Genomic DNA, 14,086 nt, shown 5'->3' with positions numbered 1-14,086 from the left:
TGGAACACTTAAAAATGTACAACGACGTCTCGACCCAAAAGACGAAGGCGAAGGAGTTTGTTGAAATCACCTTTGATGTCAGTCGCTAAGTTACGGTATGTTAACTAGTTGTTTAACTACCTTTAAGTGGTCTAGTTAATATATCTTTGTTCGGTAAACAATTGTTAAAATCACAGTTAATTATTAATTGCCATAAGTGGGATATGATGACATGGATAAAACAAACATTATAGTTGAATTATGATGTCACTTGGTAGTGACTAATGATTCACTAAATAATGTTGGGGTAGGATAAGGATTTGAGGAGTACGCCGTACATGAAGCGGAGTTGAATTATTGGGCTTTCTTTTGAATTGGTGTTTAGGCATTATGCCTAGTGGAGATAGATATGATCGGGCGGTTCCGCTGATGGTACAATGATATTCTAGTGGTCCGTCAGTGATTCAAATTTGTCATTCAAAAAAATAAATAAATAATGTTTTCCAGGTAATTCAATAGTGTGGGTTTAAAGGAATCGACTCAAGCCTCAATTTATTAAAAAATCGAGTATACTTGTTATAAATACAGATATATTCCATCTTAATTATCCTCCTAATTCTCCTCCTAAGTTGTTAAGTTTCAGTTACATTTTGACTAGACTACATCATTTGTATATAGGATAAATTACACTTTTCGTCTTTTATGTTTGTATCAAATTGCAACGGTGACAGTCCTTTCTTTGTTGAAAACATTACACCGTTGGTCCTTTAACGCTAATCTGGTTAAATTTAAATGTTAACTGAGGTCACGTGCACCTCATGTGAGGGCAATTATGTCTTTTCACCCCTATTTCATCTCCCCTTATAACCCTCATCTCTCTCATCTCCTCCTCTTTAACCCAGCTCTCCACCACCATTACCACTAACCACCATCTTCTTCACACTATCACTGACCCCATACCACCACCATAAGAAAAGCAACCTCTTCACCACCACTGTCAGAAACGACGCAGGCGACGGGATTGGGTGGTCGGCGACGGGATTTGAGTGACAATCCATCGAATCGATCTCATTCTCTACCTCTAGATCCGAGTTAAGCAAGTGATAGGATTTGATGGTCGGCGGTCATTGAAAACCCAAGATCTGATTTCAGGTTCAATCTCTCCCTAGTATCTCTCGATCGCATCCTCTACCTCTAGATCTGATCCATAATCGAGAGCAAACTAACAGATCTGATTAAGGAGACTGTTAAGGAGTTTGAACTTGTTTGCAACAAATTAATTGAAACCTAACTTGTTGTGTCATCGATTGCAAAACAGGTGGAAAATCATCGGAGCGATTGATTAATTTGTTGGTATAATGTTGATTGATTAATTAGTTATATATGAACAACAAAATGGATGTATGGATATTTCAATTTTCACAAAGCACCATCAGATGCTAAATACTAAACAGAAACCCCTTTTGAGCCATAAATGGTGAATGACCAACACTTAAGATCAATCACATGATCGAAGTTCAACTTGTCTAACCTGTAAAAGTAAGTTTGATATTTAATTGTTTTATATAATTGATTAATGTATAATTTTTTAATTTAATTCTCTTAGTTTGTTTAATATATTTTATATAAACGAGTAAAATTACCGATTTACCCTCATGTGCAAGTCACATGACCACATTTAACTGAAAATTTTAACTGAGTTAACATTAAAGGACCAAGGGTGTAATGCTTTTAACAAAGAAAGGACTGTCACTGTAATTATTGAAATTAAAGGGGATCCATTGCAATCCAATACAAACATAAAGGACGAAAAATGTAATTTACCCTTGTATATATTTGTGGTTGATAGATGAAAGATATACACTTCTCATATTTTGTTACTTTCACAACACGTTATCAGCACGAAGCTCTCCACTGAGATTTATCAGACATCTGAATCAATCACAAGAATTTGTACCTGTTTCCCGTCGCCGGCCACAACACATATTCACCGGACTCTATTTTTGTGATTCAGAAACTATTCTGTTCTACCACATCCTGGTACATATCATCACAGTCCCAACTAAGTGTTTATTATGTTTCAATTCTTTTTCTCTTTTTACAGATTTGATATTCCAAAGGATGAGTTTAAATTTTACAAAGTGAGTATTAGAAAAGTAGAATATTTTTTTTATGTATATATGCTCTCTACAGTGGCAATTTTTTCACAAAAGGATCCATGCCATTTTCAAATACTTTTCAAATTGGATTTTAAGTCTCATCCTTTGGAATAAAAGAAATAAGAATTTCGATCTGGATACTAGATTACTCAATTCGGATTTTTTTATCTGGACTTTAGAACAACTAGGAATTTCGTTTGATTTGTATATACAGAATCATATATTATGAACAGATACAACAGATTTTAAGAATTGATCCACATACAAATCAATGAATCGATCGATACACATCGGCGGTCACTACCGCCGCACACAAAACTCTTACCCGGCAATTTTTTTTTCCGGCGATTGTCCTCAACCGCCAACTGTTTCTGTGGTGGTTACCGTCTTCTCTAACTAACAAATCAACAATTCCTCCACCACATCGAGACAAACCAAATCATGAGATTTGATATAAAACCATACGACGGTGCGGAAGTGAACGATTTACCGGCGGCGTGGTTCTGAACGGTTTAACAGCTGCGTGTTTGCCGGAAGGGAAGGTGAGAAAGTCGTTGATATCAGCGGTTACTCACGATTTACGGACCGATCTTGCCGATCATCGGCGGCATAGTCGGTTCTTTATTGATCTATAATAAAATAAAATTTGGCAGATAAGATCTTCAACCGGTTTTGAGTAAAAAAAAAAAGTTAAAACGGATTCCAATTTAAATTGGAATAAGAATTTTTATACAAAATCATATAAGGATCAAATACACCAGCAACTTCTATTCGGTGTGTTTTTATTAGGTATGGACATGAAGGAAAAGTTAAGTGAGAATTAAATGGATGGTTGAAGTCCGGTGGGACCATGCTGACTATTTGATCTTGTGTGATCTCATTTTAGTGTTTGTTTGTTCGCCAAAACCCCAAAAAGAGAGGGTAACTTGTCAAGTGCCAAGTCCATTCCTTTTATATATTCAATATAAAAATATACTAATAAAAAAAGGGTTTTAGTTAATTTATATCGAATTAAGTTGTTTTTAATCTAGTTGATAATGATAATAACCATGTAAGGAGTAACACGTTTTGGTTAGAATGATACATATTGAACGATTTAAAAGTCACTTACAGAGGTTAATATCATGTAACTATTTTATGTTTTGTTATTTCATTGAAATAAATCAATTATTTGAGTGTGTACAAATCTATATGTATTGTTTTTCAAGCTGCTTATTACTATCTTTCGAGCAAAGTTTCTTGGGTGTATGTGATACACTGAATATGTTTTACTCGCAAATGTTAACTAGACTTTTAACTTTGTGTTCGTCGAAAGGGTTGTAACCTATCGGCATTAAGTTATGTGAAACAGTATTCCTTTGTAATTTGTTAAGAGCTCTAGTTAATCTGATTGTTGATAGATGTGCAGACTTAAAAGTAAACATAACGGGTGTGTAAGTTATTTTGTCTAAAGAAATTAACTTTCTGTTCAAATGTATTAAATTATGGATTTTTTTTATTTATTTCCTGAAGAAATATGCATGTTAGCTCAAGTAGAGCTATTATTGGTGATGAATGTCTGGTAGATAGCGGTAGTACTAATACTATTCTCAAAGATATGAAATTTTTCTTTGAGTTGTCTCCGGCAGAGACACCGATTGGTACTATATTTGGTGTCAGTAACCTTATCAAAGGTTCCGGCAGAGCACACATAACATTATCTTCGGGTACCAAATTAACTATTGATAATGCATTATATTCTAGTAAATCCAGAAGAAATTTACTTAGCTTTAAAAATATTCGAAAAAACGGTTACCACCTAAAAACAACATCTGAAAATAATTTTGAATATCTTCAAATCATTTCAATCAAAAATGGCAAAGAAACAATTGTTGAACAATTAGAAGCCTTATCCTCTGGATTATATTGTACTAATATTACTCCTATTGAATCATACATGGTGGTAAGTAACCAAAAGGTACTAGATAAATACACATTCACAATATAGCATGACCGACTAGGTCACCCGGGTAACATAATGATGAGGCGAATAATTAAAAGTGCAAATGGGCACCCTCTTAAGAACTTAAAAGTCTTGTTATCACAAGATTTATCATGTGCGGCATGCTCTCTAGGTAAACTCATTACTCGACCCTCACAAACTAAGTTGACACAAGAAAACCCCTCATTTTTGGAAAGAATCCAAGGGGATATCTGTGGGCCAATACATCCTCCTTGTGGTCCATTCCCCTATTTCTTAGTCTTAATTGACGCCTCATCGCGATGGTCACACGTGAGACTTTTAGCTACCCGAAATGTAGCATTTACCCGACTATTAGCGCAAATCATACAGTTGAGAGCTCATTTACCTGAAAATCCAATTAAAACCATACGAGTGGATAATGCAGGAGAATTCACATCCCAAGCTTTTAACGATTATTGTATGTCGATTGGGATAAAGGTTGAACATCCAGTAGCTCATGTTCATACACAAAATGGTTTAGCTGAATCATTAATTAAACGATTACAAATAATCGCTAGACCTCTCCTGATGAGATGCAAATTGCCATCTTTTGCATGGGGACATGCTATTCTGCATGCTGCTGCACTAATCCGATTAAGACCAACTGCCAACCATGAATACTCCCCATTATAACTGGTCTCCGGAAGAGAACCAAATCTGTCCCACCTCAAAATATGTACCGATATCGCCACCACAACGTACCATAATGGGACCACAGAGAAGACTGGGCATTTACATTGGTTTTAATTCCCCTTCTATTATTAAATATTTAGAACCATTAACGGGTGACATGTTTACAGCACGCTTTGTTGACTGTCAGTTTAATGAGACAGTATTCCTAGTCTTAGGAGGAGATAAGACTAAAGAAAGACTGGTAACACAAGAGTTAACATGGAATGCATCATCGTTATCAAATCTCGACCCCCGAAGTGGTCAATGTGAATCTGAAGTCCAAAAGACTATACATTTGCAAAAAATCGCAAATGAATTACCAGATGCATTCACAGACACAAATAGGGTGACAAAGTCACATATACCAGCATCAAATGCACCTGCTCGAATTGAAGTAATCCCAGAAGCGATTACCATACAAAGAAAACGTGGGAGACCAATAGGTTCCAAAGATAAAAACCCACGTAAGCGAAAAGAGCAAAATAAATCAGTTGGTGAAAATTTAGTAAATGAAAACCTAGAAGAGGTAAATATCCCAGAAGAGACAAATATAATTCCAGAGGAAAATGAAAATCCAGAAGATGAACTGGTACCAAACGAAAACGAGATCTCTATCAATTATGTACAAAATAGTACAATATGGAACCAAAATGAAACACGTGTTAATGATATGTTCGCATATGCTATAGCAACAGATGTAATCAATGAAAATGATTACATACCTAAAACTCTAGAAGAGTGGATGCACAGAGTTGATTGGCCAAAATGGCAAGTGGCCATAAAGACTGAGTTAGGTTCGCTTGAAAAGCAAAATGTTTTCAGACCTGTAGTCCGAACACCCATAGACGTCAAACCAGTAGGTTATAAATGGGTGTTTGCTATAAAAAGAAATGAAAGGAATGAGATTATACGATACAAGGCACGTCTTGTAGCACAAGGGTTTTCCCAAATCCCAGGAGTTGATTATGAGAAAACGTATTCCCCTGTAGTGGATGCGATAACCCTTAGATTTCTAATTGCCCTTGCAATCTCAAAATGACTTCAAATGAGACTTATGGATGTCGTCACTACATACTTGTACGGGACACTAGAAAATGACATCTACATGAAAATTCCTAAAGGATTAAAAATGTCTGAAGCATTAGAATCAATACCTCGAGACATGTGTGCTATAAAGCTAAAAGGATCTTTATATGGTCTTAAACAATCTGGTCGTATGTGGTACAATCGGCACAGTGAATATCTTGAAAAAGAAGGATACAAGTCTGATGTAATCAGTCCATGTGTTTTTATAAAAAGACCACTCTCAAAATTCACTATAATAGCAGTCTACGTGGATGATATAAACATCATTGGAGCTCCAGAAGAGATAGAAAAAAATGCTTATATATTAAATAGAGAATTCGAGATGAAAGACCTTGACACAACAAAATTATGTCTCGGCCTGCAGTTCGAGCATTTGCGCAACGGTACATTCATACATCAGTCAAACTACATCCAGAAGATGTTAGTACGTTTTAATATGGACAAAGCTCATCCGTTTAGCATACCCATGGTTGTCCGACCACTAGATCCTCAAAAGGATCCTTACTGCCCTCAAGAAGAAGGCGAATAAGTACTTGGTCCAGAAGTACCGTACTTAAGTGCGATCGGTGCTCTTATGTATCTTGCAAATAACACGAGACCTGATATTGCATTCTCGGTACATGTACTAGCGAGATACAGTTCAAACCCAACACGTAGACACTTGAATGGAATAAAACACATATTCCGATATATTTGTGGGACACAAGACTTAGGTCTTTTCTATCAGAAAGATCAAAAGTCCCAGCTTGTTGGGTATGCGGATGCCGGATATCTATCAGATCAACACAAAGCAAAATCTCAAACAGGTTATGTATTCACATATGGTGGCACAGCAATTTCTTGGAAGTCAACTAAGCAAACACTTACATCAACGTCATCAAATCATGCCGAACTAATTGCACTATATGAAGCTGGTCGAGAATGCGTGTGGTTGAGATCAATGATTACTCACATACAAGAAGCATGTAGATTAGAACAGATCAAGAAGGAGCTGACAATTATTTATGAAGACAATGCTGCTTGCATAGCTCAGATCAAAGAAGGTTACATCAAGGGTGATCGAACAAAGCACATTTCACCAAAATTCTTCTGAACATATGACTTGCAGAAAGAAGGGGAAATTGATATTTGCCAAATCAAGTCAAGTGAAAATTTAGCTGACCTATTTACAAAATCTTTACCAAGAAACAGTTTCGAGCAACTATCACACAAGATCGGTCACCGTAGATTGAAAGATGTTTGTTGAATTCAGGGGGAGAATTATACACACTGTACTCTTTTTCCCTTAACTAAGTTTTGTCCCATTGGGTTTTCTTAGTAAGGTTTTTAATGAGGCCGTACAACTGATCCAGTAGTATCAGTTTATTATATAGGTCCTGAAGTATCTATTTAATATCATCTTGAAGTATGTTATTAACTGTGTATAATAAATAATAATAAAATATATCTGAGGGGGAATGTTATAAATACAGATATATTCCATCTTAATTATCCTCCTAATTCTCCTCCTAAGTTGTTAAGTTTCAGTTACATTTTGACTAGACTACATCATTTGTATATATTTGTGGTTGATAAATGAAAGATATACACTTCTCATATTTTGTTATTTTCACAACATGTTCAACTTATTAAATAAATATACAATCCAGTGTGAATTTTTAAGAGGTTGTTTTGTCACATTGTTTTAATATAATTGCTTTCACTATTATCTAAAATTAAAAGTTCCAGACTAGTTTTGAAAGAAAATAATGTAAAAAGATATATAAAAATATGAGTGTTATTAGTCGTTTAACCATATTATACACTCGTTTAAAACCTTAGGAAAACAGAAGGCATAAACAATTAGACAAAAGATCAAATACAAATAGAGTTATCGTATAAAACGTACTACATGAAAAAAAACGCGATGGCATTTTCGTAATTATTTTATTCGTAGAGTAGTTATCTTAATGAACTACTAGAGTAATTATGATACACTTTTAAAGTAATTTTGAATTTTATGCTATTTAATGCATTTGTAGAGTAATTTTGAATTTTATATTGTTTGATGAACTTGTAGAGTAAATGCGTTTGTTATAAGTTTGTGAACCGGTAGAATAATTATGATGCACTTGTAGAGTAATAATGATGAACTGATAAAGTAATTATGATACACTTGTAGAGTAATTTTGAATTACTAGTTGTTTGATGCTTGAGTAATTTTAAATAACTAGTTATTTAATACACTTGTAGAGTAATTTTGAATAATATCTTGTAGTAGTAATGGAGAGATAGACAGCGACCTAGCTCATCATATCCAGGTTGGATGGTGTAGGTGGAGAGCAGCTACAGGGGTATTGTGCGACAAGAGGTTCCCTAATAAATTAAAAGAGAAATTTTATAAGGTTGCAACTAGACCCTCTATGTTATACGGAATTGGGCCATTAAGAAAATTCATGCACGAAAGCTAGATGTAGCGGCGATGAGGATGCTAAGATGGATGTGAGGGCATACTAGGTTGGACAAGATAAGAAATGGGGTTTTTGGAGAAAGATTACGAGTCGCTAGTATTTCAGACAAGATAAGGGAGGGGAGATTGAGATTGTTTAGGCATGTCAGGAGGAGGCAAACGACAGACCCGATTAGAACAGTTGAAACACTCACGATAGATGGAAGGAGAAGTAGAGGCAGGTCGAAAATGACTTGGGATGAGCGGATTAGGCAAGATTTGCTATATTTGCACCTCTTTGAGGACATGGTCGGGGACAGAACTTCATGAAGACGTAGGATTAAGGTTAAAGACTTTTAGGAGTGTGGCCTGGTTTTTGGTTTAGGTTCTTGTCTTATAAGTTTAATTTTTCAGTTTGTATGAGGTGTGATATAGCTTTTTATAAGTTTTCACATATTCCCGGTGTCGTAGTTTTACTAACACGTACTTATTCATTTATGTGTTTATTTTTATTATTTTTCTTTTCACCCTTTTTAGTAGTTGTGTGCTAATATAATTTCCCAAAAGCTTATGTCTTCGTTATGGTTTTTAGAACCTGGGGTCTTATTGGAAGCAACCTCTCTATCCCCTGTAGTAGAGGTAAGGCTTGACTACATCCTACCCTCCCCAGACCCTATCAATAGCTTTGCTATAAGTGGGATTATACTGGATATGTTTGTTGTTGTATCGTGTAGCAGTGTATTAATAATGAACTGCTAAAGTAATTATGATGCATATACAGAGTAATTTTGAAATGTATGTTGTTTGATTAAATTGTAGAGTAATTGTGTATGTTATGTTATTTTGATGAATTAGTAGAGTAATTATGATACATTTGTAGAGTAATTTCGATACTTATTTTATAGATAGATAATTACGAAAATACCACCGTATTTTTTACTTTTCCATCTTATTCATACGGTTTGTACAATAAGTTGTACGAAATCTTTACTCTAAACAATTAATTATTTTTCTTAAGATAATTACACATAGAATTTTATCTAGTTACATGTTTTAAATTTGAACGACACTTCAACCACCTTAAACCATAAAAAAATAATATATGAGATTACAAATTGATTTTGATACCTTTTTAACATGGCCCGGCTCAATAACGATCTACATCGCTTTCATACCTCTCTGGTAGTTAATTCCCATTCTCACATCACAAACCTAAACCATTATATACTTTTCTTCAAATTCAATTACTATACGGAACTATCAAACTCTTCGTTTATTACATTACGAATTTCACTCCAATCATCATCATCTTATGCAGCAGAAAACGTCTTCATCTATCTCAAACAACTTCGTCAAAGTTTGATCAATTTCAATGGCGGAACCGAAGAAGATAATAATTGACACAGATCCTGGCATCGGTAAACCCTAATTTCATGCCATCTGTTTGATTTTAATGTTTGTTGTTGATATTGTTATTCATTTGTGTGTGTAATTGTTGAATTAGATGATGTTATGGCAATATTTCTGGCTTTGAGGTCACCAGAAGTTAATGTGATTGGGCTTACAACTATTTATGGCAATGTTTACACCACTCTTGCCACTAGAAATGCATTACATTTGGTAAATTCATTTGCTTGAGATAATCATTGTTAAAGATGGATATATGTCAACTAATTATTGCTGTGTTTTGTTAATTGTATTTAGTTGGAGGTTGCTGGAAGAACAGATATCCCTGTTGCAGAAGGATCTCATGTTAGTTATGTGGTATATCTCCTTTCATTGCACACTTTACTTGTAACTTCTGATTAGGAATATTGAAACAAAAGAAGAAATCTCACAACATACTTGTGTAGTTGGTTTAAAAAAGTGCAAGGAGTTTTGCTCCCCAAAACTATGGTGTGTGTCGATGTACAACCAAACAAGCTTTGTTTACAACCAGAAGTTGCGTCTCTCTCATTGTTTTACATATCAACCTATTTATCAAGTCAAAAAATTCATAATCTATTTGGTTGTTTTTACATATAAACCTCCTACAGACCCTAGTTTTGACCCAGAAGTACTTGAATTGTGCTTTTTTCTACTGATTTGTTTTCCTTAGCGCCTTGCTAAACCAAGCCAGTCATGTACAAAATGAATTTGGCTTATAAACTATTCAAAAAATATATATAATTTTTTTTTTCATGAACTGTATTTTTTATATTAGCCTTGTGCACTTGTTTGCTTACATATTCACTTGAAAAAAATAATTACGTTGTCCCTGAAACTGCTCTTTCTTTTTTTTTCTCCATGTGCCAAGAAAGCAACGAAGCTTCGAGTTGCAGACTTTGTTCACGGGGTAGACGGGCTCGGAAACCAGAACTTCCCGCAGCCGAAGTCAAAACCGATAGAAAAGTCAGCAGCAGAATATTTGGTGGAGCAAGCTCGTCTTTACCCTGGAGAAATCACTTTGGTCGCATTGGGTCCCCTTACCAACATCGCCTTGGTCTTGCTCATTTGCTTATTTATTTATTTATTTATTATTTGTACAAGCAAATCCTGTTTCACGGAAGATCTATAATATTTCTTAATTTATGCAGGCCATTGAACTCGACCCCGCCTTCACCAAAAACATTGGACAGATTGTTCTTCTTGGTGGTGCGTTTTTAGTAAACGGGAATGTGAATCCAGCTAGCGAGGCTAATGTAAGTATGAACAATTATTTGCATATTTACATTACATTGTATTTAATTTCGTCCATTGGACTGGACGTGTAGATTTTTGGTGATCCGGAAGCTGCTGATATTGTGTTTACTTGCGGTGCTGATGTGTTGGCTATTGGGCTCAATGTTACTCATCAAGTTATTCTTACAGGTAATCCTTTTTGTATGTTTTGAATGCATCCCCATATTCCCACTTTTGATGCTCATAATTAAATGTTTATGTGTTATAATTCTACAGCAGAAAAACCAAATTACTTTAGTTTGCGAAGAAATTAGGGGTCGTAATGTTTTATTAGAATTAAAGGGAAAACAATGTTTTGTGTAGATCATGATCGTGACATCTTGGCAGAATCAAATGGAATATTTGCCAAGTATTTGAGCAAGATCCTGGAATTTTACTTTTCTTATCATCGCGATGCATACAACATGAAAGGTATGTATTTTGAGACAAATTATGAATTGTCCAACACTTGGTTGTTGATTTTTGCAACTTTTAATCTTGATTTTTATTTACGAAAAGGATTTTTTTCTTTTGGTTAATCTGCTGATGTGATGACTGGGGCATTTGTGATTTGTGTAGGTGTATACCTTCATGACCCGACAACGATTCTTGCAGCTGTGAATCCTTCATTAATGACATACACGGAGGGTGTTGTCAGAGTCCAGACAAGTGGTATCACAAGGGGCCTATCGTTGTTTTTCAACAAACAGAAAAGGTGGAAATCTTGTTTATTTTCTTTCTAGTATTTCTTTTTCATTATATATATATATATATATATATATATATATATATATATATGCTAAGTATAATCAAACTCTTTTAAATGAAAGTGATTTTGGTTATGCATCAAAAGCACAGTTTGGTCTTTCGTCAACTTTTAACTCTTTTGACCTGTCAACACTTTTCACTGTTTTCATTTTGACCAAATATAGTTTTGTCATCAGATTTTAAGAACCAAAGAAAATATTGGTTTAGTATAGAAAAGGTACTTCTGTTTTGATTTTGATGTGGTATCGATACCATGCAAGGTTTAATGAAGAGACTGAATGGTGCAACAAACCGACAGTGAAGGTGGCAGTTACTGTGGATGCTCCCGAGGTAGTTAAATTGGTTATGGAACGTCTTATGTATTGATAACTAACATCCCCAACTCTCTATTTCAAAGCCTTTGTTTCTGAAGAGGAACCTAAAGGTTCAAAAATGATATATTTTCTGTATTTGTTTTATAATAAAACTTTTATTGATCATTAGCAGCAAGTAATAATGTTTCTCTTCACTTTCAAATTTTTCCTTTCAGAATGATAAAAAAAAGACTAATTTCATATATACCCTTACATATATTATAAATATCATACATACCCACCAAAAACCAAAAATATCATATACATCCAATTTAAGTGAACAGACCATTCTACCCCTATTTATTTTTCTTTTCATCTCCTTTTATATTGCTCACCATTTTTCATCAAGACAAGGGGGTTTGGGATTCCTTATTACAAGTCCTTTTTGACTTCTTCCCTCACAACACAAGCAATCCCAAACAGATCAGCGATTTTCATCACCATTGGCGACACTTCAAAAGTTCAAAACCATTTTCAAACATACCCACCTCCGTCCATCATCGTTTCATTTACACCACCGCCGTCCATCATCGTCGTTTGTCCATTAGTGTTTCACCGTAAGTCGGCAGCCACAATTTCGGTAGAATCTTAGATCTGAGAAGTGATGGCGGCGGTGATAAAGGACGGAGGTTAGACAATGATTTGCGGGGATTTGTAACTGAATAAACAAATTTAAGCAGGTCTTAAACGAAAGACAAGGATCATTAATTGAGTAGCACGAAAACAGACTGATACCTGAAAATAAAAGCATAAGGGTGTAAGGAGTGGTTAAACACTTGAGAGTGGCAAACTAAAAAATCAACCAATGAGAGTGTGCCATGTCAAAGTGGTAAACTATGCTCAAAAGTGTTGGCAATGGTTAAACGCTTGGTGAAGTGGTAAACTATTTAAAAAAAGGTGTGATTGGTTGAGATTAAAATGGACCCCACCTCACACTACCCTCTCTCTCACACTACCCTCTCTCTCTCATGATTCCCGCACGGCAAGCCCTCACCGAGCGACAATGATGTCACACCCCAATCGATGGCGGAAACATCGGGATGTGACAATATTTAATTAAATTCAAATTTCATTTCAATACTAAATGTCATACAAGATTCAAATAAAAATAACAACATTGTTTCAAATCGTAACATAACAACAAAAGATAGATTAATCTAGGTGTGTATCTAGTCCACCCTAAATCTCGTTTCATCTTGAAATATCACTTTGTCAATTAACCTGCAACATGTATTAAAATAGAGTTTCAATGCAAAAGCGAAGGCGAGTATACAAGTTTGACTACATAGCATAATAGAATAAAAACTCAAATCCAACATGTTACATAATGTGTGATTTACTAGCAATGCAATTTTTGGCGTACAATATGATCAAACCCAAGAATACAACGCAATAAAAGCCGAATCCCAAAAGTTTAGCAGGGTGGTAAAGTTTAACTTAACAATACCCAAAAGTATAACGGGCGGGGCGTTAATCCTACAGCGCTATAATTGTTAAGGTGGGCGAGCAAAGTTAATGAGCATATAACGTTCCAAATCGTTCATAGAGCATACGAGCATTGCAAATATTCACAATAGTTTCATGTTTCGATCATGGATAGAGTATGTTTCGTTTAAGTTTAAAAGGTGTTTGTATAATCATACATGTTGCATCCCAAAGTGTAAAGGGGAAAAGGGATCGAGTATACTCACGGTTTACATGTCTTGAACTTGAGATTCCGAGAGTAGGTTAGTGGATGGATTAGCTTGGAGCACCTAGTCCTTCTACACGAGGAAACGTAGGTGTGTGAGTTTGGCGTTTAACGGAAGATTAAAAATATGAAATAACTTAGATTAAAGTATAATATATAAAAATAATCATCTTTAACTTCATAACCCTCATATGACACTAGGTAACCAATATGGTTATTTAATGTTTTTCATGGGTAGTATACCCATTA

At 35.0% G+C, this 14,086-nt stretch overlaps 1 protein-coding gene across 5 annotated transcripts; it reads left to right on the top strand.

Moving 5' to 3' along the window:
* Window positions 1–871: 871 nt before the first annotated feature.
* LOC110940022 (probable uridine nucleosidase 2) lies at window positions 872–12,283 on the top strand. Of its 5 annotated transcripts, XM_035990656.1 has the most exons (12): window positions 872–1,131; window positions 1,298–1,518; window positions 1,880–2,019; window positions 9,645–9,744; window positions 9,831–9,946; window positions 10,031–10,090; window positions 10,623–10,808; window positions 10,903–11,007; window positions 11,080–11,176; window positions 11,351–11,458; window positions 11,606–11,741; window positions 12,055–12,283. In XM_035990656.1, the coding sequence occupies exons 4-12, from the start codon at window positions 9,699–9,701 to the stop codon at window positions 12,158–12,160; spliced, it is 960 nt and encodes a 319-aa protein (XP_035846549.1). In that variant the 5' UTR covers window positions 872–1,131; window positions 1,298–1,518; window positions 1,880–2,019; window positions 9,645–9,698; the 3' UTR covers window positions 12,161–12,283. The 5 variants fall into 5 exon arrangements, with proteins under 5 accessions (XP_035846549.1, XP_022037278.1, XP_022037281.1 ...); XM_022181586.2 differs by lacking the exon at window positions 1,298–1,518; XM_022181589.2 differs by lacking the exons at window positions 1,298–1,518; window positions 1,880–2,019.
* Window positions 12,284–14,086: the final 1,803 nt, after the last annotated feature.

Source organism: Helianthus annuus, chromosome 5 (assembly GCF_002127325.2).
Source record: "Helianthus annuus cultivar XRQ/B chromosome 5, HanXRQr2.0-SUNRISE, whole genome shotgun sequence".
In the NCBI taxonomy this organism is placed as follows: domain Eukaryota; kingdom Viridiplantae; phylum Streptophyta; class Magnoliopsida; order Asterales; family Asteraceae; genus Helianthus; species Helianthus annuus.
The sequence above is the reverse complement of the archived record's forward strand: the minus strand, read 5'-3'. Positions and strand labels throughout refer to the sequence as shown.